Source organism: Mauremys mutica, chromosome 1 (assembly GCF_020497125.1).
Source record: "Mauremys mutica isolate MM-2020 ecotype Southern chromosome 1, ASM2049712v1, whole genome shotgun sequence".
NCBI lineage: Eukaryota > Metazoa > Chordata > Testudines > Geoemydidae > Mauremys > Mauremys mutica.
The window spans coordinates 111,904,585-111,927,660 of NC_059072.1; the positions used below are offsets into that span (position 1 = coordinate 111,904,585).

Here is a 23,076-nt window from a genome sequence, read left to right on the forward strand (position 1 = left end):
AAGAGAGACCTTTTAATGCAGAGGACTTGGACTTTGCAGAAGATAATCTATTTTTTATTTTAATCAGTGGTACGCCTTTATTTCTGTAGTTCAGAGTGCACCAGCAAATAGTGATAACAAGGAATACTTTTCTAATGGATAAATTTAGCTTCATCAAATTTACCAAACAAATCCATACACCTATCCTTAATGTAGGAATGTAATTAGCATACCCATGTGAAACTGTGTTTTGGGATTATTTAACTATATTTTCTATAAATTAACTCTGCTTTCTATCTTTATTTAACAGTACAGAAATAACTCTGTGTTGTACAAGCTCAGTTCAGTGCTGACAAAGTATTTCAGAAAAGTTATGTAATCACTGAGCAGATCAGCTTTCAGAGTGGACTCAGTGCCCATTACCATGATGCAGCACTAGCCCAGAGCAGCTTATCAATTATACTACTTGTGTCCATGTAGTATCCCTAGTAGAATCAGCTGCATTTTTTTGGAAAGGGCACTTATAAGTACACCAATGATTCTATAATGTCATAAGCAAAGGACTTCCTCTTCCATATTTCTCAAGATACCTCATCTTGGTCATCTTCCTTGATTGAGAAGAGCTAGAAGAGACTGTCTCTGGAAGCCATCAGCACTGTTCTTTTCTCTGTGATGAGAGTGTCTGCAAAGCAACACCAATGAGTTTGCTATCAATGCAGTTACTCCAGCCCCAGCTGGCTCAGGGAGCAAAAACCACAGCCTAGGAATTGAACCCAAATTCTTTGTATGGCACTGCAGAGCACTGACCAGCCTATAAATCAGTTAATTGGTGTATACTGCGAAGAGGTAATCTCTTTGTTGTGAGCTCTGAAGGAAATATCAAAGCAGCCAAAGCTGTTTGTGATCTATTCTAAATGTCTTTCTGAAATGCTATCAGAAGGAACATTCTTCTCCTTCTGTGTGTGTGATGCACCAAAAAGGAAGCTAGTTTATGATTTTTTTCTCTAAACATTAAATTAAAGAGTTCTCTATGCTAGTTGTATGATATTTGGGGGGAAAGCTTGGGACTAAAGAATCTGTCTTTTATTCCAGAGTCCAAACTCCAAATGTAATTATGGAGAAAAGGGCTGAGGAAGCAAAGCTGGTCTGTTTTATTTTGATTGGACAAAAAGTTTAGACTTAAGTTTTTTGTGGTCAGGAGACTGAGATTAAAGGGTCTGTAATTAGGTTCCATACTCCATGTGTCTTAATGCCCAGAAAGGCCAAACCCCTGCTGCGGGCAATGGTAGATGCCAGAACCATCAAGAATAATTCACAGATGCAAGTGAAAAAGGAAATTATGCACACTTTCTTGTCTCTCTAAGATGGGGGTGGGGAATATACCACAAAATATCTAGTAAACAAGTAGAATTTGAGGTTGGAGAAAATAGTTTTACTGCTTGAAGCAGATGGCCTGGACCTTGAAGATGTTCCTGTATGTTTGAGTTGTGGGATTTTTTTTTAAATTCCTCTTACTTCTCCCACCCCCTTGAATAAAGTACAATGGTGTACACAAGTTAATATGGGTTTCTATATATGTGTATAATACACTATGACGAGTCACCAGAGAGCAGGTATGTCTTTGATCAACGAGTCCTACAGATGTAGCGGTTTGAAGTTTTAGATTAATGGGGTGATGCAATCTGAGATTACTCCAGGAACTTCCAGTCACTTCTCTTAATAGTGGTGAGTAAAATGAAGTGTTCTTTAAATGGAGTTTACAATTGAGTGTGGGTTGGAAGCTGAAGTGTTTGTGGACTTCTGCAAGATGAGGAAGAATGTTTCTGGTCTTTCCACTGGTCTTGGGTCCAGGTCACACAAGAGCCAGGACTGACTGAAAACGTATTCTGGATTTTGCTCTGAGTGTTTGTTTTTTACTTCACAGGCAAGTCAAAGACCAAAATAAGAAGGTAGCAAATCTGAAGCACAAAGAGCAAGTGGAGAAAAAGAAGAGTGCACAGATGCTAGAAGAGGCCAGACGGAGGGAGGACAATCTCAATGACAGCTCCCAACAGCTTCAGGTAGCATAAAAATCTGAACTGGGAGGATATGGCTGATAGCCAGTCTTCTCTCCTTTGTATGCGTGTGCGCTTTCTCTCTCCTCTTCCCGCCGCACCTGGTGCCTTGCCTTTAATTGGTTTGTGTTTAAAAGAACAGTTTTATTCCACAGCACTGCGGATAGCTGCCTCTGGCTTCTGCTTCTGCAGTTTCATTCATTTTTATGGTAAGTAAACAGGGATTCAGTTGAACTGTAAAGTGGGTCGCTGGAATGGTTTTATCAAATGGATATTACGATTGGGATGTTGATTTCTGCGTCATAACTACCTCTAAGGACTTCTTTCTTTAGTTGCTTTGGGGTATTTTCCAAAAGGATTGACCTTATTTTGCTGGATTTTCTTCATTAAATAAAGGATGAAACACACGACAGCATCAGTAAGTATTCCTGTGGCAATGGAAATGTATTGTGGGTCATGTGGAGGATCACATGTTTTCTGTGATTACCAAGAGCTTCCAATTGGCACCGAATCCTACTCCACTCCTCATCAGTTCCAGATGTACCCACTAGTCTGCTACATATTTCCCTCTACCCATTAAACTGTCAACGCACGGCTGTATCACCACCTATAAAGTCACCAGCCTCCCACAAAATGGTACAGACAAAATAAAGTTGGCAATTTGAAAGCAAGAGAAACACTTTTCCATTCACCGAACTTTGATACCAACATCAGAAGTTATGTCAAACAGTGAATAATCAAGTGCTGTAATATCACTGTTATAACTGCTACAGTGAAGTAAGGGTAGAGAATGAAGAGAGTTCAAAAAACTTTCAAGTAAAATTGCTTTAGTATTTCAAAATAATTGCAGCTTTTAAATAATCATTTTCTTTTCCTTTCCCCATCGTAAGTATAATGTGGAAGTAGTCTGCCTTTTAAGTCATATTCTAAAAGTTATGATTTCTAACACTCTATAGATCAATCCTTTTTGTAAATATTTTGCTTGACTTTGCACAATTGGTCCAACCCTGACCACGGCTATCTCATTATTCTCAGGTATTTGATATCATTCAACTAATAAAGACATAGGACATAATCCTAATTGTTCATTAGAAGGCAAATTCCCCAGTTAATTTAAATTGCGAGTTTTTTGCTCTATTCTGTGGGAGTCTGGTGGGGTGATTCAACCCTTTCAGTACTTCAGGGAGAGCTACAGAGACATGGGTCTGTCCCTGTGTACAATGTTCTCGAACGTACCATCTTGTGGTTTTTCCATCAATGCCAGTCCTGTACAGAGCATGCGTTCAAAGAGTTAACTTCCAAGTGCACATAGTGATCTCACGACTAGACTTTTTTAAAGACTTGGATATGGGAGTTCTACAGCTGCTAATGCATTCTGTGGGTACAATGCTACAGAAATCCACAAGGCCCTAGTTATGTGACAGCATATGTTCAGACTACAAAATCCTCTTTGTATTTGTAAAGTCTTTTTTAAAAATTTTCCTTGAAGATTTTTTTTTGTTTACTTAGGTTTTTGAACAATGCTTATGTAAACATTCTGAAAACATGTGTATTTGACGTCTGAGTTGTTAATCTAGTGCATGGTGGTACTTATCAAGTTGTGCCATCCCAGGTAGGTTATCATTTCTGTTGTGCAATGATTCCAGGTTTCAAAAGTGCACTCTTTTTTCTCACTTGTTTCTTCCTTTTCATCACTATTTCCCTCCCATGCAAATGGAGCATATAGGGAAGGGTAGACTGAAATTTGTCTTTTTATTGTAGCTCACAACTCCTTATTTACATGTTAAAGATGTTGGCTTAGTCCTAGAAGTGATATGTTATATAATGTTTTCTATAAAGTTATACAATTCTGGACAGAAAATGGCATTCTGCTCACTGATGTGACACTTGATTTCTGTGCAGAATATTTTCCTCTGAAAATTCACCGACAAATTGTAGTATGCTTGGTAATTGCCACACACAGAGATTCACATACTGTTACTCAGATTATTGTGGATTTGTGCAGTCATAGGGGGAAGAGATGTCAGGTGACAAGCTTTTGCTCAGAAATCAAGCATCAGGTCAAGGAAAAGTGTAATTTCTTTCCTGAATTGTCTAAATAGTGTATAGATATCCTTTTACAGAGAACTGGTTTGTCACTCATACTTTGTATGGTCAGATGTGGCCTTGTAGATGTGAACTGGGACTCAGGAGACCTGGATTTTGTTTCTGTCTCAGCCACTGGCCTGCTGGGTGACCATGGGAAAGCTACGTCACCTTCCTGTGGCCTCACTTTCCCCACCTTTTGTAAAGTGCTTTGAGATCTTCTGATGAAAAGTGCTATATAAGAGCTAGGTAGTATTATGATTCTTTACTGTACTTATGGATCATTTGTGCAGTAAAGGTGTCATGGAACAGTGTATTTCTGAAAATATGTACAAATATTAATTGGCATATTTTTAGTATGAAAACGTACAGATTTAAAATTTGAATCTGCAAATAAGTAACCAGCTTAAATCTATGAATTAGAATCTAGGAATAAGTAACCAGTTTGCTGTAATAGGGAAGGAAATTAAATGAATTGGATGACCTTTTTACTCTATTGTTATTATCTGAAAGGTTGGCTTTTCAATATTGATTTGGATTCCTATAATAGCACCAAGACAACTGAATAAAGAAAGAAACAAAACCTGAGAAGGGGAATGCCACAGTATATAATTTGTTGGCATATTATCTACTCCTTGTGATGATCCAGCCCCTTCATTTTGAGACAGATGACTGCGGTAACTTCTTGTACTGTACATCTTGCCAATGAAACTTGTAGCGTGTTATATTCTGCTTAATCAGGCATAAATAAATTTCAGATAAAAATATGCATTGGCAGAAGCATATGAGAACTCAGGATTGGCATAGCATGAGCTGATGCACGTATAAGACTTTAAGATATGTACAGAAGTCTGTACAGCATTAGCTTTATTTGGTTATGATCAATGTCATTCTCACTTTAATGGTTATAACCTCTCCCCACCCAAAGCCTGCAAAAATGCACATTGTGGTGAAATTATAAAATTTGATTGTTTATTTGACAAGGACAAGGGGCCTTTTCCAGCTTATGTGGCGTTCTTTTGGTGTGGTGTGGTGGTTTTTCTTTTTTCTTTTTTTTTGCTATGATAGGTTGATTTGGTTTGAGAGTTTGTTGTTGGGGGTATTGGGGGGGGGGAGGGAAATGATATGGCTTTTTCAGGGTTTCTTTGTAATGGTCCCCAGCAGTTAGCCATTCAAAATGTGTACACTGCAACACTCATAAAGGTCAATTGGATTAAGGAGAGGTAAGAAGTTTCATGAAAACCAGTCCCTTTGTTACCGGTATGTCAGCTTCCTGTCACCTGGATGCCAGCATTATAGAGAGCCTTTCCCCATGTTCACAGAAGGGTGAAGTGAACGCTTTCATTCAGAGATGAAAAAGGGTTTTAGATGTAAATAAAAAATATCAGACTAAAGTAAAATATGGAGTGTTTAATGGCAAGGGGCTGGTCCAATAAAACCCTTTCCTTTAGGAGGGCTCTTTGCTTGCAACTTGTCTCTCTAGGACTTCAGCATTTTGGTTTCCTGGAAGTAGAATCTACCAAATACCACATTTCAGTTCCTTAGACATGGAAGCCTGTCTTTTCCTTAGTCTCTCAGGAACACTGTTTGCTAATTGATTAAAAAAATTAAATCGGGGGGGAAATATATATATTTTATATGCAAACATTGTTGGGTTTGGGGTCAGGACACATAAGCACCAATTTCAGATAATTTTGGTCTTGGTGGTTTTGGCTGGAATTAATAATAAGACATTATGAAATGCTTAAAAATATGATATCCATATTCCTAAACTGGCCATCTGCAATCCAGCCGAATAAACATGCTTTCAAGCACATATTCCACTCCTGTCTCTGCCCCTAACAGGCCTGTGGTTTCTTTCTTCCTGAGTCCAGTAACAAACTATTCGTTTATAGAGAGAGCTCTGATGATGGAAATTTGGCATTTTGGGGAGCGCGGGCGGGGAGAGTGTGGGGGGAGGGGAGCCACCGGAAGAATGGAAACCATAACATCTCAATTCTGTTGAACTGGATAAACGGGTTTCTAAATTTGTCCCTCCATTCTGGGTTCCCTTAAAACCACAATTCTCCAGAGTTCTGAGAGGTTAACGAGTGCCTGGTCTATAACTGGATGATAAAATAGGCTTCTGGTCCTAAGTAGAAAAGGGCAACATAAAAACTTTTGCTTCAAGGAACTGGCAAATCGGCACAGACCCATTGGAAAACATCTGAAATCATGAAAGTTTCATGAAATATTGAGTGGATATTCAAGATCAGGGTCTGTTGGAGTTTTCAGGCAGAAGTAGGAGGATGCTGTCACTGTTTCAGTTCTAGCATCATCTTTGTTGCCTTTAGTGACTGTTGCTAAGCACTTGTGTATTGAAGTAATATCTAGCGGTAGCCGTGTTAGTCTGTATCAGCAAAAACAACAAGGAGTCCTTGTGGCACCTTAAAGACTAAGAAATTTATTTGGGCATAAACTTTCGTGGGCTAAAACCCATTTCATCAGATGCATGGAGTGAAAAATACAGTAAGCAGTATATATATTACAGCACATGAAGAGATGGGAGTTGCCTTACCAAGTGAGGGGTCAGTGCTAAGGAGGCCAATTCAGTCAAGGTGGACATCGCCCATTCCCAACAGTTGACAAGAAGGCATGAGTAACAACAGAGGGAAAATTACTTTTTGTAGTGCTGTAATATATATATACCGCTTACTGTATTTTTCACTTCATGCATCTAGCGTAATGAGTATATTGCTCCCTCTCTCTGTTTATGTTTATATAACTCCTGTATGATAACTTGAGCATTAGGGAGAGGATATATCCGTAAAAGAATTTTCAGTCCAAGCAGTTGTGCGGTTTTTATTTGTTTTAATAGCCCATGTACAGTAAATGGTAGGTCAGTAGCCACTGCACTGGGACCCAAGCAAAACTAGGGGAAATTGGTAAATAGCAGTTCAATCAGGATAAAGCTGTCAAGTTTGTTACTTCAGATTCAGTAATTTTAAGTATTTATCATGAGGCCAAGTAATATATATACACTTAATGAATTCAAGCAACTCAAGGATCTGAGAGCCAAAGTGAAATACATCTAGTCTTGAATTCCTAAAGTGAAAATTTCAATCCCAACGCTCAGTGATTTTTAAGGATTGTTTGAGGGAGAGTGGTAGAGCTTGTTGCCCCTATTCCTTTGAATATGTAGCCATAATCATGCCAGTTAAAAACCAAGAGGGTCTAGTTGTGGTGTTAACAGGGCACCAGAGCATTATGCTAGAGGAGGCTGAATAGTTGAGAACTATTTTGTGAGGGCTATGAAAATTTATTGTAAGAATGCTGGTTCTCTCCAGCAAGTTTGGTCACTTTTTATAGACAGGTGCTGGGAAGGAAACTGATTACATAGATGTTGATATCAAGGTGCAAGGAAATGCAGGATAGGAGTCAAGGAAGGAATATTTAGGAATAAAGTATCATAGAAAGCTGAAATTCAAGACAGAAGTATTACTAGATACACACTTATGATCAGTCAGACAGAGAGCTAGAATATTCCCATGCATGGACAAGAAGACTTCAGAGAAGAAGAGTGAAAGTTCATTAGGAACTTTTTGGGTCAGTGAAATCTTGCACTGCTGGAAGGGGCTCAGTCTAAACTTTTAAGCATGCCAGATTGCTGCCAGTGAATACAGAAATTTGGGGAATAATTTAAAACTAGGATTTGAAGGAAAGCCATCAGATGCAGAGGGCAGTTCAGGCTGGACAGAAATACAGTAACTCTTCACTTAAAGTCGTCCCAGTTAACGTTGTTACGTTGCTGATCAATTAAGGAACATGCTTGTTTAAAGTTGCCCAATGCTCCCTTATAATTTTGTTTGGCAGCCTCCTGCTTTGTCCACTGCTTGCAGGAAAAGCAGCCCGTTGCAGCTAGCTGGTGGGGGCTTGGAGCCAGGGTGGACCGGCAGCCCCCCATCAACTCCCTAATCAGTGCCCTGCTTCCCTAAGTTCCCTGTGCAGCAGCCGCCCAGCAGGCTATCAACTGCCGGCAGTTCAGCTGGCCCTCCCCCCACTGCCATGTGTGGCTCCTGCCCTCTGCCTTGGAGCTGCTCCTGGGAGCCTCCTGCTGGCTGTGCAGGGGAGGGGGGAAGAGAGGGGCTAATGTCAGGGTGACCCCTTCACCCCTACTCCTGCCCCCTACTTACCCCTGCTCCATATAGATCAGGGTGGGGATAGGACAGGGCTCAGGGTGGAGGGAGCTTGCGGCCGCAGCTGCTATCTCAACTTCCTGATCTTTTTTAAGGCAATATACTTAGAATAGTGTCAGCATACTTAAAGGGGCACTGTGCGTCTCTCTCTCTCTCTCTCTCTCTCTCTCTCTCACTCTCACTCTCACACACACACACACACACACACACACACACACACACACACACACAGTGTGTGTGTCTGTCATGCTGTCTCCCCTCCCTCTATTCATGCTGCCTTGTAGAGTGAGGCTACATTAACAACAATATGTTAACCCTTGAGGGCTCAGCTGAGTGCCAGTTCATCATTTAGCAGTAAGGCATTCCCTGGGAAATATCCTACCCTCCTCCACCCTATAACTTCACCACCTCAACCAAGCTTCACAGTCATCATTGCTGTGTACAATAGTAAATTATTTGTTTAAAACTTATACTGTGTATATGTGTGTGTGTGTGTGTATATATATTATATAGTTTTTTGTCTGGTGAAAAAAAATTCCCTGGACCCTAACCCCCCCTATTTACATTAATTCTTATGGGGAAATTGGATTCACTTAACATCATTTCACTTAAAGTCGCATTTTTCAGGAACATAACTACAACGTTAAGACTAATATGGCTAATGTACTAATATGGCTGTAAATGTGATGAGGAACAAAAGAATTTAACTTGTTTCCAGTCCAAAGGCAGTTGAGGATCAAGTGGTTCAGATTTCAGCTGAATGAACCTATTAACAATAGCTGTACTATAATCAGGAAGACATTTGTGCATTTAATTCATAAAATGAAAGCTTAAATACAATGCTGGAATGTTTGACTTGTCAGGAAGACCAGAATAATTGGTGTCTTCAAGATGTGAACTAATTTTAAAAAATAAATTAACTAGGGGGAGGCAAAAGAGTTGTAGTTATACACAAGGAAGACCATCATTTCATGGGTAAAATCTGTTTATTCATAAATCACAGGTGATAGAAGCACAAAAAGTAAAAGTATTTTACTTTGATCAGAATGATAACGAGAATAATATGTCAAAAGAGATTAAAAATTTTAAAATATACTGGAATAGTAAAATTGGAGGATTTGTAACTGCTGTAATAGCTAGCTGAGTGGCATGTTGAGACATGGATTGTTAAAGCAAATTATTGATATCATAAACAACTGCTTTTTTAGCAGTTTATTTTAGAGCCTCGTAGAGCAAGATGGAGTTAATCTTGGTGGTGTGTGTTGGAGTTCCACTGGGTAACAGTGAACACTGCACAATTGTTAGGTTTCACATTCACTAAAAGAGGAGACTGCATTTTGGAAATGCAAGTGCAGTAAGTCACCAGGACTGGATGGTTTTCATTTAAAGTTCAAAAGGAAAAGTGCAGAATAGTGGCAATATTGATGAAGGTTTTAGACCAATGGTTATGGAATCCCTTCCATTTTGTTTTTGACTTCCTTTTAACTTTTTCAAAATCTCCTTCAATATGAAAACCAACATGTTTAGTTTCAATCCAGGGAGAACTATTAAAATACTTGAAACTAATCGCTCTATCATTTTTGGAACGATTTAACTTAGAAAATATAACTTTTTTGACTCTTAAAAAAAATCAGCTTTTTGAGGATACCATAATGCAAGTGGCTAGCTTTCAAATATTAAAACTTGTAGTGTACTTACTGTTTAATGGTATATAGTACAGAGGTTGGTTTGAAGACATTTTGTTCAAAAATAAAATTTAAGATTTCCTTGCAAACTGACTATGCTTCATCAGCTCTGAAAGCAAATTGGTAGTGCATCAGACTCACCAGTCAACTGGTTATGCATCAGAGAATTGGATATAAGTCTACAGTGGAGAAAGGATGACACTGCACCAGGTGTTGTACAAATGTAATCTCCACAGCAGGTTTAGTCTCCATCAACAACTGCAGTGTACTGCAAAGAATTTAATGTTCTGTAGACGCAACTATCTACTCTAGTAGATTGTAATTTCTAGTACAGAATACCCAATTACAACAGACACAGATTCGTGTTTTATGTTCACAGGTGCATGGAGAAAAATTCGCTCCTGCTCTTGCCATTCTCAAGCTCTCTGCTTGCAGGAGAGGAAGATCACGAACTCCTTTGTCAGTGGCTTATGGAAAGGCAGTAGATTATGTCCTTTTGGCTGCCTATCTCATTGTGAGGGATTGTTCCTCTGTTGGGAATACAAAATGTATTGGAAATTGTTTCGGTGTATTATTCCACATAGCATCTGGGGCATTATTGTTCAGGCTTTTCAGCCTGAGGGCTGAACATCTGATTTCAAAAGGCTCCATCAGTACTTAGTTAGAGTCTCAGTCTCTGCCCTGTTCTGCTTCTTTTTCACTGTTCAGGTAGTGCAAAGGGAGTATTGTAAATGTGTAGCACAAAAAAAAATGGCTGCAGAGAGAAATTATTCGTTGGACTAGTTGAGAACTAGTGCACAGTATCAAAAATTAGTATAAAGTGAAATATCAGACTGTTTTCATTTTGGATCTATGCTATAGGACTTTGGCTCCAAGAAACTTGACATTCAACATTGGGAATGATGGACTCATAAGCTTTGATTTTAAAAACAAAAGTTTCTGCCATTTTCCCTGCAGAAAGAGCACAAAATATAACTTGGTCTCAAGGAAGATCATAAGAGGTGCCAGCATTTCACCTCAGGCAAATCAAGGATGGGGTGGGGGACACATTTGGAAGTCCACAGGAAAGGAGGGAATCTTCCCAAGCCCTTTGTTCTCACCTGTCCACCTTACTTGTGAACCTACTGGTGTTTCAATCTACATTTACCTAAGGAGGCTTCTCAGTGCCACTCTTTTAACCCTCCCCACTGCAAAATGCTTCCTTAAGTCTCATTTACATTTTTCAGTGTATCTTAATAGGAGCAGAATTAAGGTACTTTGGGTGCCTTGCTTAAGAAGTGCAACTCTAACTCTGCCATTTCCTGGTTTTCTAACATTTGAGGGGTTTTAAAAAAAACTAACTTTATTGTAATGCACATATTGAGCAATTCATGAAATATGACAGCAATATTATCTCCAGGCTTTTTGTCTGATAAATGTGTAAAAAGTCCGAGTATTTTTATTGCTGTTAATGTTTGTAATATTACACATGAAGATAATGAGGGTAAGCAAAAATTTTACACTTTTTAATGAAGAATACTTCGCCAGGATCATAAAATAATGGCTATTTCTCATACATACATGTATGAATGGTTTGGGTGTATTATTAAAGAATGCAGGTGTAGATTTTGCCTTCCTCTGAAGTGTAAAAGGTATTACCCAATATCAGACTAGACAGACCTGTTGTCTGATTCGATATGGCAGTTACATAAAAGTAGGATCTGTCATTTCTAGGTGACTGGTGTTTATGATATTACCTAGGTTGTTACAGGATTACCTCTTATTTTATTAGTCTAGAAGATAATGCTCTAGAGAGTGGGCCTGTTACTATAACATTTACAAAGGCTAAGCTTGAGAGAGCAGACTTGACATTTAGAAAGGGTAAGTGGATCCCTGACAGGTGCTTATGCATCTGCTCCATTTGCTTTTACTCTGTAATTTGCTTTATAACAGATTTAAATATTTATATTTATAAAATATAAATATAAATATTTAACATGTACTGGGGAGACAAATTCACCTTGTCTACCTTGTGGAGCATCCTTAAAAAGCGTAATACTTAGCTATTTAATTCTGTCTTTTGGAATTGTATAAAAATACTCTGCAGAATTTAAGACTCTTCTTGGAGTAATTTTGTGTGGGGTAAACCCTGCTTATTCCAGAAATAGGCAGCATCTCAAGTATCCCAGTACTTGATAACTATACATTGAGATTTTTATTAGGAGAAAGCCATTAAGAACCTTGACACCTTTTGACAGATGAAGTAGGGCTCTCTGCATCTTAGTATAGCTCTCTGATCAGTCAGAACTATTATTCCCTAGACTAGGCCTGCACAACATGCGGCCCCCAGGCCGCATGCTGCCTACGTAGGCTCACTGTGTGGCCTGTGGGCAGGCGGCGGGGTGGGGCTGCTGGGGTCACCCCCTGCCTGTGGGGGGGCCCTGCCTCACAGCCCCGCACGCGCCCTAATGGCCAGAACCGCCCTAATGGCCAGAACCGCACATGTCTCCATCTCCCGCTCCCCCCGCCTGGCGTACAGCGGGTGCGTCACTTCCGGGGCCCGCTGAGGTGGGAAGCGCTGGGCACGAGGCAGAGCTGGTAAGTGCAGAGCGAGGGGAGGGGCGCCCGGCCTGGGCTCGAGCCACAGCTTGAGGGAGGGGGGTCTGGGCCGAGACCCCCCCAAGCCCCCCTCTTCAGTTGGGAGCAGGGTGGCTACTGCGCTGGTTGGTCCCAGGGCAGCCTCCGTAGTGATTGGGGGTGGGGGGGAGGTGTTGAACTGTCTGTGGGCAGCCAGGAAATCCCCAGGGGAGATGTGTGTGTGTGTGTGTGCTGCACCTGCCCTGCCCCGACTGCTGCCCCCTTCACTGGTCCAGGGACCTTCCCCTCCCCCGCCCCATCACACTGCCGCCCCTTCCCCCCCCCCCCGGGCTCCCTGTGGCCCCTGTGTTTGTGTGTTGGACAGTCACATCCAATCCCTTCACACTGCCCCCCTTTTCCCTTCCCGGCTTAGTTCATAGCCCCAGAAAATCCCTTCAAACTGTCCCCCTTTTCCCCTCCCCTTATTTCATGTGGGGATGACGAGCAGGCAGGCGGGCAGGGGCGGCGAGGCTTTATACTTCGGGGGGGGGAGTGTTTCCGTAGGGCCGGGTCGCACTGGGGTGGGGGATGTGTTTCGGGGGGAGGAGGGGCGGGGCAGGCGGCGCGGTGGGGGTACGGCCCTCAGCTGCTTTCTTTGAAGTAATATGGCCCTCGCCACATTATGAGTTGTGCAGGCCTGCTCTAGACACTCCCTTTGTTCTTAAACTTGACTGTAAAAGTGCTAGTTGTTTGGGAAGATGAGACCAGCTAGATGCACTCCGCTGTCTAGTTGGCAAGGAAATGCATTCGTGCCCATTATAACAGGCAAGAGATTAAACACCATGAAGATAGTACTGCTGACTCTGTGCCAACAATCTCAACCACTAGTTATTCCTTGCAAGTTTGTGGGGGTTTTTAAGATTAGTATCTTGGTTCAAAACCCTTTGCTGAAAACTGTCAGAGAGATTAATGTGATTGTTGACAACATACTGTGACTCCTGTGAGAGAATTCTCCTGAGAATAGAAAACATTAAGGACTAGGTTTAAGCAAAATAATAGAAATACTTTAAGGGAAAAAACAGATCTTTATGTTTTATTTCATGGGCTCAAAAGATGGTAATAAATTTGCATTTTACCATCTTCTGTTTTACCATCTTCTGTTTTTTCTCTTTTTTTAAACTTTATTTCATTTGCTGTTTCGAAACCTAGTCCCTTCTGGAGAATAAAAATATTCATTCTGCTGCAGTGAATTCTGTTCTTTCATTGCTGAAGAAAGCTTTTGCCCTGTTTTTCACTGGCTGTGGCCGATGTGGGCGTGAGGGAGTGTTCATTGTGCAGCTCATATGAAGGTTGGAATTTACTCTTTCTAAAGCTTATTAAATACATTGAAATAAATTATTTTGAGTTCCATTTTCTATGATAATGAGTGGTTCGATATTTACTCTAAAACTTTTAGCATAATTGATTTGCCCGTGGTAATAAACCTAAACATTCCCTTGTTGTGCTTTTACATTTTTTCTGTCTTGCTTATCAAGCTTTCCGCACCCCTCCCCCCAACTTTATTTTGTCCTTTCTTTAGAAATAATCATATTCTACATTTTACCAGTGGATATATGAAAACACTTATCCTTTTTGTGGAAAGTTAAACAAATATTAACTGGAGATGACTTAGACTAGAAATCTGTGCCCCATGTATGGAAAAAGTGACTGACAAAAGTCTGCAAAGCACTGCAAGTCAGCATCAGTCGTTTCAGCTTCTCTGGAAAATTCTTGAACGTGTAGCTGCAAGAAACGAACTTACTGAATCTGTTGGCAACTGCTTCTTTTTTGAATTCTTACCCCTCCAGAGATAATTAAATTTCATTAATAAACTCAACTGGGGTATTACATTTTGTTGTTGTATTTCCACACAAAAACACAGGAATTTAGAGTCCAGATTGAGAGAAAGAGATAAAAAGCAAGGAAATAAGCAGGTAAGTCATTCAATACTCCATTTATACTCAACTCATCAGTTCTCTTCTCATCCACGACTCCCTTCTTTCTGTCACCCATGGTCCACAATCTCTACCCTCCTCCTGAATGACTGTTTGGCACCCTTGAAGCCCAACCACATTTTATTTGTTACATGTTTATTTTTATTAATATACAGTTAGTGTGGATTTCATAAATTGTACATAGATTTTTTTTTTACTGATGTGTTGGAATATGCCAGATTGCAATTGGTGAATGTGATATGTTTTTATGTAATGCTTAGGAAAAATTACTTGAATAAGTGATCGGTATTAGTGATTGGTATAAAGCTGGTATTTTTATGTAGAAATTAATTATGTAAAAATGAAATCTGCATGTGTCTGTGATTGATATTTATTTGGAGATAAAGCTGCTAGTTGGTGGTTCCAGAGAAGGAGATATGTGGGTGGACTATAAGGTTGAGAAGGGGCATTGATGGGTGTTCAGTAACATTTCCTTGCTTATTAAACTTTATGTTGGTAGGCTATGTAGTCTAGCACCCTGTGTTCAAAGTTATCAAAGCTTTTTGTGTGATTAAGTATCTGTGTTAATAGCTCACATGGATTGTAATCCAGTCCCACTGCAAAGACCATTTGTGTCTTCCAAACCCCCTAATACACACAGCCATGCTATCATTCTTCTTCGAGATATGTCCCTGTGGGTGCTCCACTCCAGGTGTCGCTGTGTCACTGTGCCTTCGCTTGGAGATTTGACAGCAGTACTTGTAGCAGTCGCGCCCGCGCAGAGCCTGCCCCACACGTTGAGTGTGCTTTAATAGTACGCATGAGCCACTGGTTTCCTCTGTTTCTTCTCTACTGTCCTCGGCCTGAGACAGAGCTCAGCAGACTCGTTAGAGAAATTCCTTTCTCCCTTTGTTCAACTAATTTTCATTAGTTTAACTTCCCAGTTATAGTTAGATATCATTTTCCCTTCTCTTTTCTTTAAAAAACAACAACAAAAAAACCACCAAACAAAACAACTTTTTGTTCCTGTCAGCGGCAGCCACTTCCAACATGCCTGGCTCCCCAGTTTTTAAGTACTGCTCTAACTGCAATGATGCCATCCCTCTTTCAGATGGCCACTCAAAATGTATTAAATGTTTGGGGGAGTCCCACATCCCCCAAAAATGTGCCCACTGCATCAAGTTAAAATCCAGGGCACGCAAGGACAGGGAGCTACGGTTAAAATTCCTCCTGCTGCAAAAATCTCTCAGACCAGCCTCAGACCTGGGCGCTGACTCCGCTGCACTCCACAGCCCCGCTTATTTCCCCCCCCCCCGCTTAAAAAAAAAAGATAAGAACACTTTAAAAAAGCGGCAGCCTCTCTCACCCGCAAAGGGTATTTTCAGGGACAAGAGTTTGCCGGGCAGATCCACTACTTCCCTCACGCCGTTTCCTCAGCTCAGCACTTTTGACGCGCCGGGCGAAACCCACCTGTGGCTGTTGCAGTAGAACCACACTCCGGTGCCAAGGCTTCAGGCTTCCAGTTGCCTGCCTCTCTCACGGCACCATTCGGCACCGCACTGGAAGCAGTGCCGATGCATACTAGCCTTCCTAACCCCACACAGGCTCTTCTCATTCTCCCAGCACCGTCATCCTTTGAGCTGGCCGGCAGTGACACAAGGCTCAGGAGACTGGTGCAGAGGAACCCTTCTTCTCAACAAATTCCTCTCGTACAGCCCTCACCTCTCAGAAGCTCTGCGGCACCGCAGTTCACACAGTCAAGGGACCTGCTGGTGTTGCATATCTTGCAGTCACCCCTACTTAACACCTACTTCTCTCCGGACACTCAGGCAAGGTCCGGACAGCTTTCCTCCAGTGATGAGGAATCTGAGCTGCAGAGCGAATTTTCATCTTATCAGATCTCCTGTCCGCTGACCCCAATCAAGAGAGGTCATAAAAAAGCTACCTCATCCTACTCTGAGGGTCCCTCCCCATGGTGCGTAAACCCCTGGATGGCACCACCCATGCTCTTCCCACCACAGTGGCAATATTGGGCTCCATGGGCACCTTATACTCGGGACCACACTCATTATGCCACTGCAGTTAGGCATGAGACCTGCTTGGTACCGCCAGCTGACGAACCTGCACTGACTCAAGACATCAGGCAGTCCTGTCACAACCACAGGATAAAGCAAGGCCTGCCTCTAACCAAATAGAACCAGTTGTTCCTCCTGATGAAGCATTGCTCCTCCTCTCCCTACATCGTCGGATGTCTTCCCAAAATTTCAGGGCCTCTTTAAAAGAGTTGCCAATGAGCTAAGAATTAAACTGTAGGAAGTCCCTGAACAGCAACATGAGCTAACCAACATCCTGCAGCCCTCTTCGTCTTCCAGGATTGCATTACTTATCAACGCAGCCCTTTTAGAACCTGGCAAGGCCATCTGGCAAACTCCTGTGGCAAGCCTACCTACCCATAAGCGAGCAGATCAGAAGTACTTTATCCCTTCCAAGGGCTCAGAATTCCTTTTCATTTATCCAGCGCCAAACTCGCAGTCAACCAAAAGAACAAACACCAGTTTCCCCGCTCCACCCCATCTGACAAGGTCAGTAAGCGATTAGATCTGTTCAGACATAAGGTATACACTTCTTTCACGTTGAAATTTTGCATTGCTAATTATACTGCCGTTCTGGAAAAATATTACCATAAATTCATGGAATTTATTGATCACATTCCAGGAGAAAAGAAACAGCAATTTACAGCAATAGTTTCTGAGGGACAAATCATATCCCACACCGCTCTTCAAGTTGCCCTTGATGCGAACAATAGTGCAGCAAGATCCACTGCCACACGTTCATGGTTCTCGTCCTCTTCCTTTCCTCGGGAGGTCCAGAGTACCACCGAGGATCTCCCCTTCAATGGCAACAAACTCTTTGCCTCCACGATGAATGATGTACTCCATTCCATGAAAGACTCAAGGACAACCCTCCAATCTCTAAGAATTCAAACTCCTACGACCAGAATGTGACAATATAGATAGCAGCCTTACCAGTGACCATGCTGCCCCGCATACACCCAGCAATTCCATAGATCACACGAGCAACAACAACAGCAGCAAAGTTAGAGACCCAGATACCAACACCGCTGTCGCAACTCCTCAGCAGCGTCTCAACCCCCTACGGCTACTAAGCAAATTTTAAGCCTTGGTCGAGGGTATAGAAAACAATACTCCCACCTCAGTGCTTACACTGCCTGCCCCTATTTTTGGTCAACACCTATGCCCATTCTCCCATCAATGGCGAAATATTACCACCACCAAGTGGGCTTTAGAGGTCATCACAATTGGCTATTCCATCCCTTTCCTCTCCCTGCCTCCCACCCTCCCCATCCCTCTTCAGGGACCCCTCTCATGAGCAACTGCTCCTCCAAGAAGTACATCGTCTCCTTCAACTGGGAGCAGTGGAAATCGTGCCCGAACAACACAGAGGGAAAGGCTTCTATTCACATTACTTTTTAACAGAAAAGAAAACCGGGGGATGGCGACTGATCCTTGACCTCAGGCGGCTAAACAAATTTATCAAAAAGGTTACCCTCACCACCATAATCCCAGCACTGGAGCAGGGCAATTGGTTTTCAGCCCTCAACCTACAGGATGCCTGTTTTCATGTGACTATTCACCCAGCCCACAGACATTTTCTTCGTTTTACCCTCAGCGCGACACGTTTTCAATACAGGATGTTGCCCTTTGGCCTATCCACCACCCCTGAGTTTTTTCCAAACTCCTAGCTGTAGTCACTGGCCACTTCAGAAAACAGGGAGTTATAATATTTCCTTACCTTGACGATTGTCTCCTCAATGCTCGACAAAGCTCTTCAATCCAAGCAGCTTACCGTCACTTGCTTCCTATCCCTCAGCCTACAAATAAACAAAAACAAATCCACCTTATCTCCTACCCAACAACTGGAGTTCATAGGAGTGCACTTTGATTCCCGGGTGGGAATAGCGTCTCTCCCGCTCGACCATTTCAATACCATAAAACTCCTGGTCATGAAACTTCGTCACAGTCCCCAGATCACTGCTCGAGACTGCCTGCAACTTTTAGGTCACATGGCCTCATGTACTTTCGTGGTCAAAAATGCACTCCTGTACATGTGGTGCTTCCAAGCTTGGTTGGCCACAGTTTACAGACCGAACATACATGCTCTAAACAAGCCTTTATCCATTCTCTTCAGAGTTGAAAACTCCCTCCGATGTTGGACAGTTCCCTCCAACCTCTGCTCAGGAGTCTCTTTTTTCTCCAGGGATGCTCCATCCCTTATAATGACTGCCGATGCATCACTCACAGGATGAGGAGCACACATGTCCCACCACACAGCCCAGGGGCTATAGTCTTCCACCGAAGCCTCCCTACACATAAACATCCTAGAACTGCGAGCCATACGCAATGCCTGCCATCGCTTCCTCCCATTCATTCGGAACCCAACATGTTCAGATAATGACAGACAACATCGCAAGTATGTTCTATGTAAACAGACAGGGAGGGGCTCGATCTCACTCGCTTCGTACAGGGACTATGAAGCTCTGGAATTAGTGCCTCGCGAACAACATCCAGATATCAGCCACCTATCTTTCTGGGGGCCTGAATACCACTGCAGACGTTTTCCCTGGAATCATGAATGGGAGATAAATGACACAGTCATATGCAACATATTCCACGTTTGGGGCTACCCAACCCTGGACCTCTTCATGACTGTGAAGAACAAGAAATGTCCCAAATTTTGCTCCAAATCTGGACAGGGCAAACATTCTCTAGGAGATGCGTTCCTAATCTCATGGGTTTAGGACTTAATGTATGCTTTCCCCCTGATACTGGTTCTCTACAGAGTTCTGACAAAGATACAAACAGATTGTGCCACGGTAATTCTGATTGCCCCATTGTGGCCCAGACAACCATGGTATCCGTTCCTCATCAGAATGTCAATTCGTCCACCGATTTCATTGCCCCTCACTCCGAACCTCCTCTCACAGCAACACGGTTGATTTCTTCACCCCAACCTATCCATGCTTCATCTCAAAGCTTGGTTCCTACATGCTCTGAACATGTTCAAAAAGTACTTTTACATAGCAGAACACAATCTACTCGCACCACCTATCTCTGAAAGTGGAAGTGATTCACACAATGATGCTCGACCAACCCAAATTTTTTCCACATCCACACCTCATCCATACTTGATTACCTATTAGACTTTCAGCAATCCAGCCTCTCTTTCAGCTCCATCAAAGTCCATTTAGCTGCTATTACAACTTTTCACAAAAAAAATTGACGATACTTCTGTTTTTGCTCATCCAGTCACCAAGCGCTTTCTCAAAAGGCTCCAATCCCTATACCCGGACATTAAATCTCCTACCCCTGCCTGGGATCTTCACATAGTATTAACCTGCTTAACACAACAACCATTTGAACCCCTAGCCCCTTGCTCTCTCTTACACCTCTCTATGAAAACAGCATTCTTAGTGGCAATCACCTCCACCAGACATGCAGGAGAAATAGCAGCTCTCATGGCGGACCCACCCTACACATTATTTTTTAAGGACAAAGTTATCCTCCAACTACACCCCAAATTTCTTCCAAAGGTACATTCGTCATTCCACATCAATGAACCTATACATCTACCAACCTTCTTTCCTAAACCGTATGCAAATTCCTTTGAATCCACAATGCATATGTTGGATGTACGCAGGGCTTTGTCCTTTGATTTGGATAGAACTAGACCCTTTAGGAACTCTTCCAGTAGTAGCTGCATTCCTCCAAAGATTGGGAGTTGAGGTTTACCCCTCTCTGGACAACTGACTTGTTCAGGGCCAGTCTATACTGCAAGCACAAAGCAGTGTTGTCCTGATCCATTCAACGTTCAATTTCTTGGAACTATTAATCAACACAGAAAAATAGTCTCCTCTCCCTGGTCCAGAGGATAGGGTTTATAAGTGCTATACTGGACTCATTTCAAACCAGGACCTTTCTACCGGACTCCAGGTTCTAGGCAATGTGATCAATTGTTATACGTTTGAACTCTTACCTGGTCACAACAGCACAAAACCGTTAGAGGCTTCTGGGACATGTGATCTCTTGCACCTATGTGATCCAAGACATTGGACTGCCCCTGAGTACTCTGGCTGGCTGGCTGGCATCAGTCTTCTCTTCAAACCACCATCAGCTAAACTTAGTGACCTCCCATGTCCTCACCTCCCTAGATTGGTGGACAAATCCAACCAGTGTATGTATAGATATTCCATTTGCCCACTCGCAACTGATGCTCACACTAATGACATATTCATCTGCCCTAGGATGGGGAGCCCACCTGGGTTCTCTATAGAGTCAGGTTCTATGGCTTCAGAACACTTAGCTTTACATATCAATGTCAGAGAACTAAACACTGTCACACTGCTGTACTGAATAGTTCTATCGCAGTTCAGGGGAAGCAGCATGTTAGTCCTCACAAGACAATATGGTGGCAATCTTCTATCTCAACAAGCAGCGGGGAGCCTGTTCTTCCACTCTGTCAAGAGAAGACTCTACTCTGGGAGCACCGCCAACTCAATAGATCTAGAAGCATTTTACCTGCCGGGGGTCCAAAATGATCTAGCAGATCACCTGAGCAAATTGTTTGAGTCACCATGAGTGGTCTCTTTGTCCAGATGTGGCCAGATACATCTTCCAGCAGTGAGGGTTTCCCCAAGGAGACCTGTTTGCAACAAAGTCCAACAGAATTTGTTGGAAGCTCTGTTCCCTGTGGGGTCATATGACAGATGTGTTTTTACTGTCATGATCAGGCTGACTCTTCCATCCTTTTCCACCAATCCTGCTCATTCACACGTATTACTAACGATAAGACAGTACCATGCCAGAGTCATACTTATAGCCCCACCATGGGCCCATCAACACTGGTTGTCCACTTTCCTGGAGCTGTCAGTGAAACCTCCAGTTCCACGTCCCTTAGACTTGGACCTAATTTCCCAAGATCATGGTCCCTTCATTTAACTGCAAGGATGCACCATGGCTGGATACTAGAGAGCGGTCTTGCTCAAAAGAGGTTCAAGAGGTTCTGCTAAATTGTGGAAAGCCTTCTACAAGAGCTAATTACCTCTCTAAATGGAGACATTTTTCCATGTAGTGTCACTAGTATGGGGTATCTCTGACCAATCTTCAGTTCAACATATCCTGGACTACTTATTGTACCTGAAACACCAAGAGTTGGTAGTTTGTTCAATCAAAGTACATCTGACAGCTGTTTCAACATTCCTCCCTAAAGTAGACAATCACTTTTTCCTCCAATGACATGTTCATAAGGTTTTTGAAAGGCTTAGTCAAATTATATCTTCAGGTACAAGACCCTGTTCCTCTGTGGGATCTAAACTTAGTATCATCAAGTCTTATGGGTTCCTCATTTGAACCATTGGCTACCTGCTCTCTGCTGCATCTGTCAGCGAAGGTAGCATTTTTGGTGGCCGTTATCTTGGCCAGAAGAGTAGGGGAGCTGCATTTCTCAGTGTTCGGCCTCCACGTACAATCTTTTTTTAAGGACAAGGTTTACCTGTGTCCTTATCCAAAGTTTATCTCCAAGATGGTGTCATCTTTCCACATCAATCAGCCAGTTTATTTGCCTGTATCCTACCAAAACCATATTCAAGCAGGGAAGAAGAGCATTTGCAAACCTTGGATGTCAGAAGAGTAATAGCATTCTACCTGGACAGAATCAGGCACTTCCATAAATCCTCCTAGCTGTTCGTAGCAGTGGCAGACAGAATAAGAGGACAGTCAGTCTCTATCCAGAGAATTTCTTCCTGGAATGCCCCCTGTATACATATGTACTATGACTTGGTGTAACAGGTCGGACTCACCCCCACGGTGCCTCCTGCTGGTGACTCTGGGAATTAGCTCTGTCCAGCGCTGGAGCGCCCTCTGCAGGCCGGTGATCCGCCTGTCCTCTGGCCCCCCCCGTGTCCCTCCCTGGACCCGGTGCCCTTTTACATGGGGTGCTGCCCCCTAGCAGTAACCCCTTTCTCTTAGGGTCTCCCCTCCTCAGGGAACCCTCACCCTCTATCCCCACCTTGCCTCAGTATTTGGCTACTGCCAGTCATTGTCTAGCCCCACACTCTGGGGCAGACTGCAGTATCAGCCTACTCATCACTGGCAAGGAGGGTTTGGACCTGCTGCCTTGGCCTACCCTCTGCAACCCCCAGTACCTGTTGGCCCACTGCTAGGCCGCAGCCTGGGAGCGTAAAACCGATTTAACGCCACACCCGTCCACACTAAGAGGCCCTTTATATCGGTATAAAGGGCTCTTTAAACCGGTTTCTGTACTCCTCCCTAACGAGAGGAGTAGCGCTAATATCGGTATTACCATATCGGATTGGGGTTAGTGTGGCCGCAGATCGACGGTATTGGCCTCCGGGCGGTATCCCACAATGCACCACTGACCACTCTGGACAGCAATCTGAACTCGGATGCAGTGGCCAGGTAGACAGGAAAAGCCCCGCGAACTTTTGAATATTTCCTGTTTGCCCAGCGTGGAGCTCCGATCAGCATGTGTG

At 42.8% G+C, this 23,076-nt stretch overlaps 1 protein-coding gene across 8 annotated transcripts in view; it reads left to right on the forward strand.

Annotated features, from left to right (window-relative positions):
- ERC1 (ELKS/RAB6-interacting/CAST family member 1) overlaps positions 1-23,076 on the forward strand; it is a 578,436-nt gene that overhangs the window by 298,473 nt on the left and 256,887 nt on the right. For all 8 annotated transcript variants that reach the window (XM_044991188.1, XM_044991177.1, XM_044991167.1 and 5 more), the window contains one exon: positions 1,904-2,039. In XM_044991188.1, the coding sequence (XP_044847123.1) occupies positions 1,904-2,039 (136 nt within the window). The remainder of the gene's footprint in view (positions 1-1,903; positions 2,040-23,076) is intronic.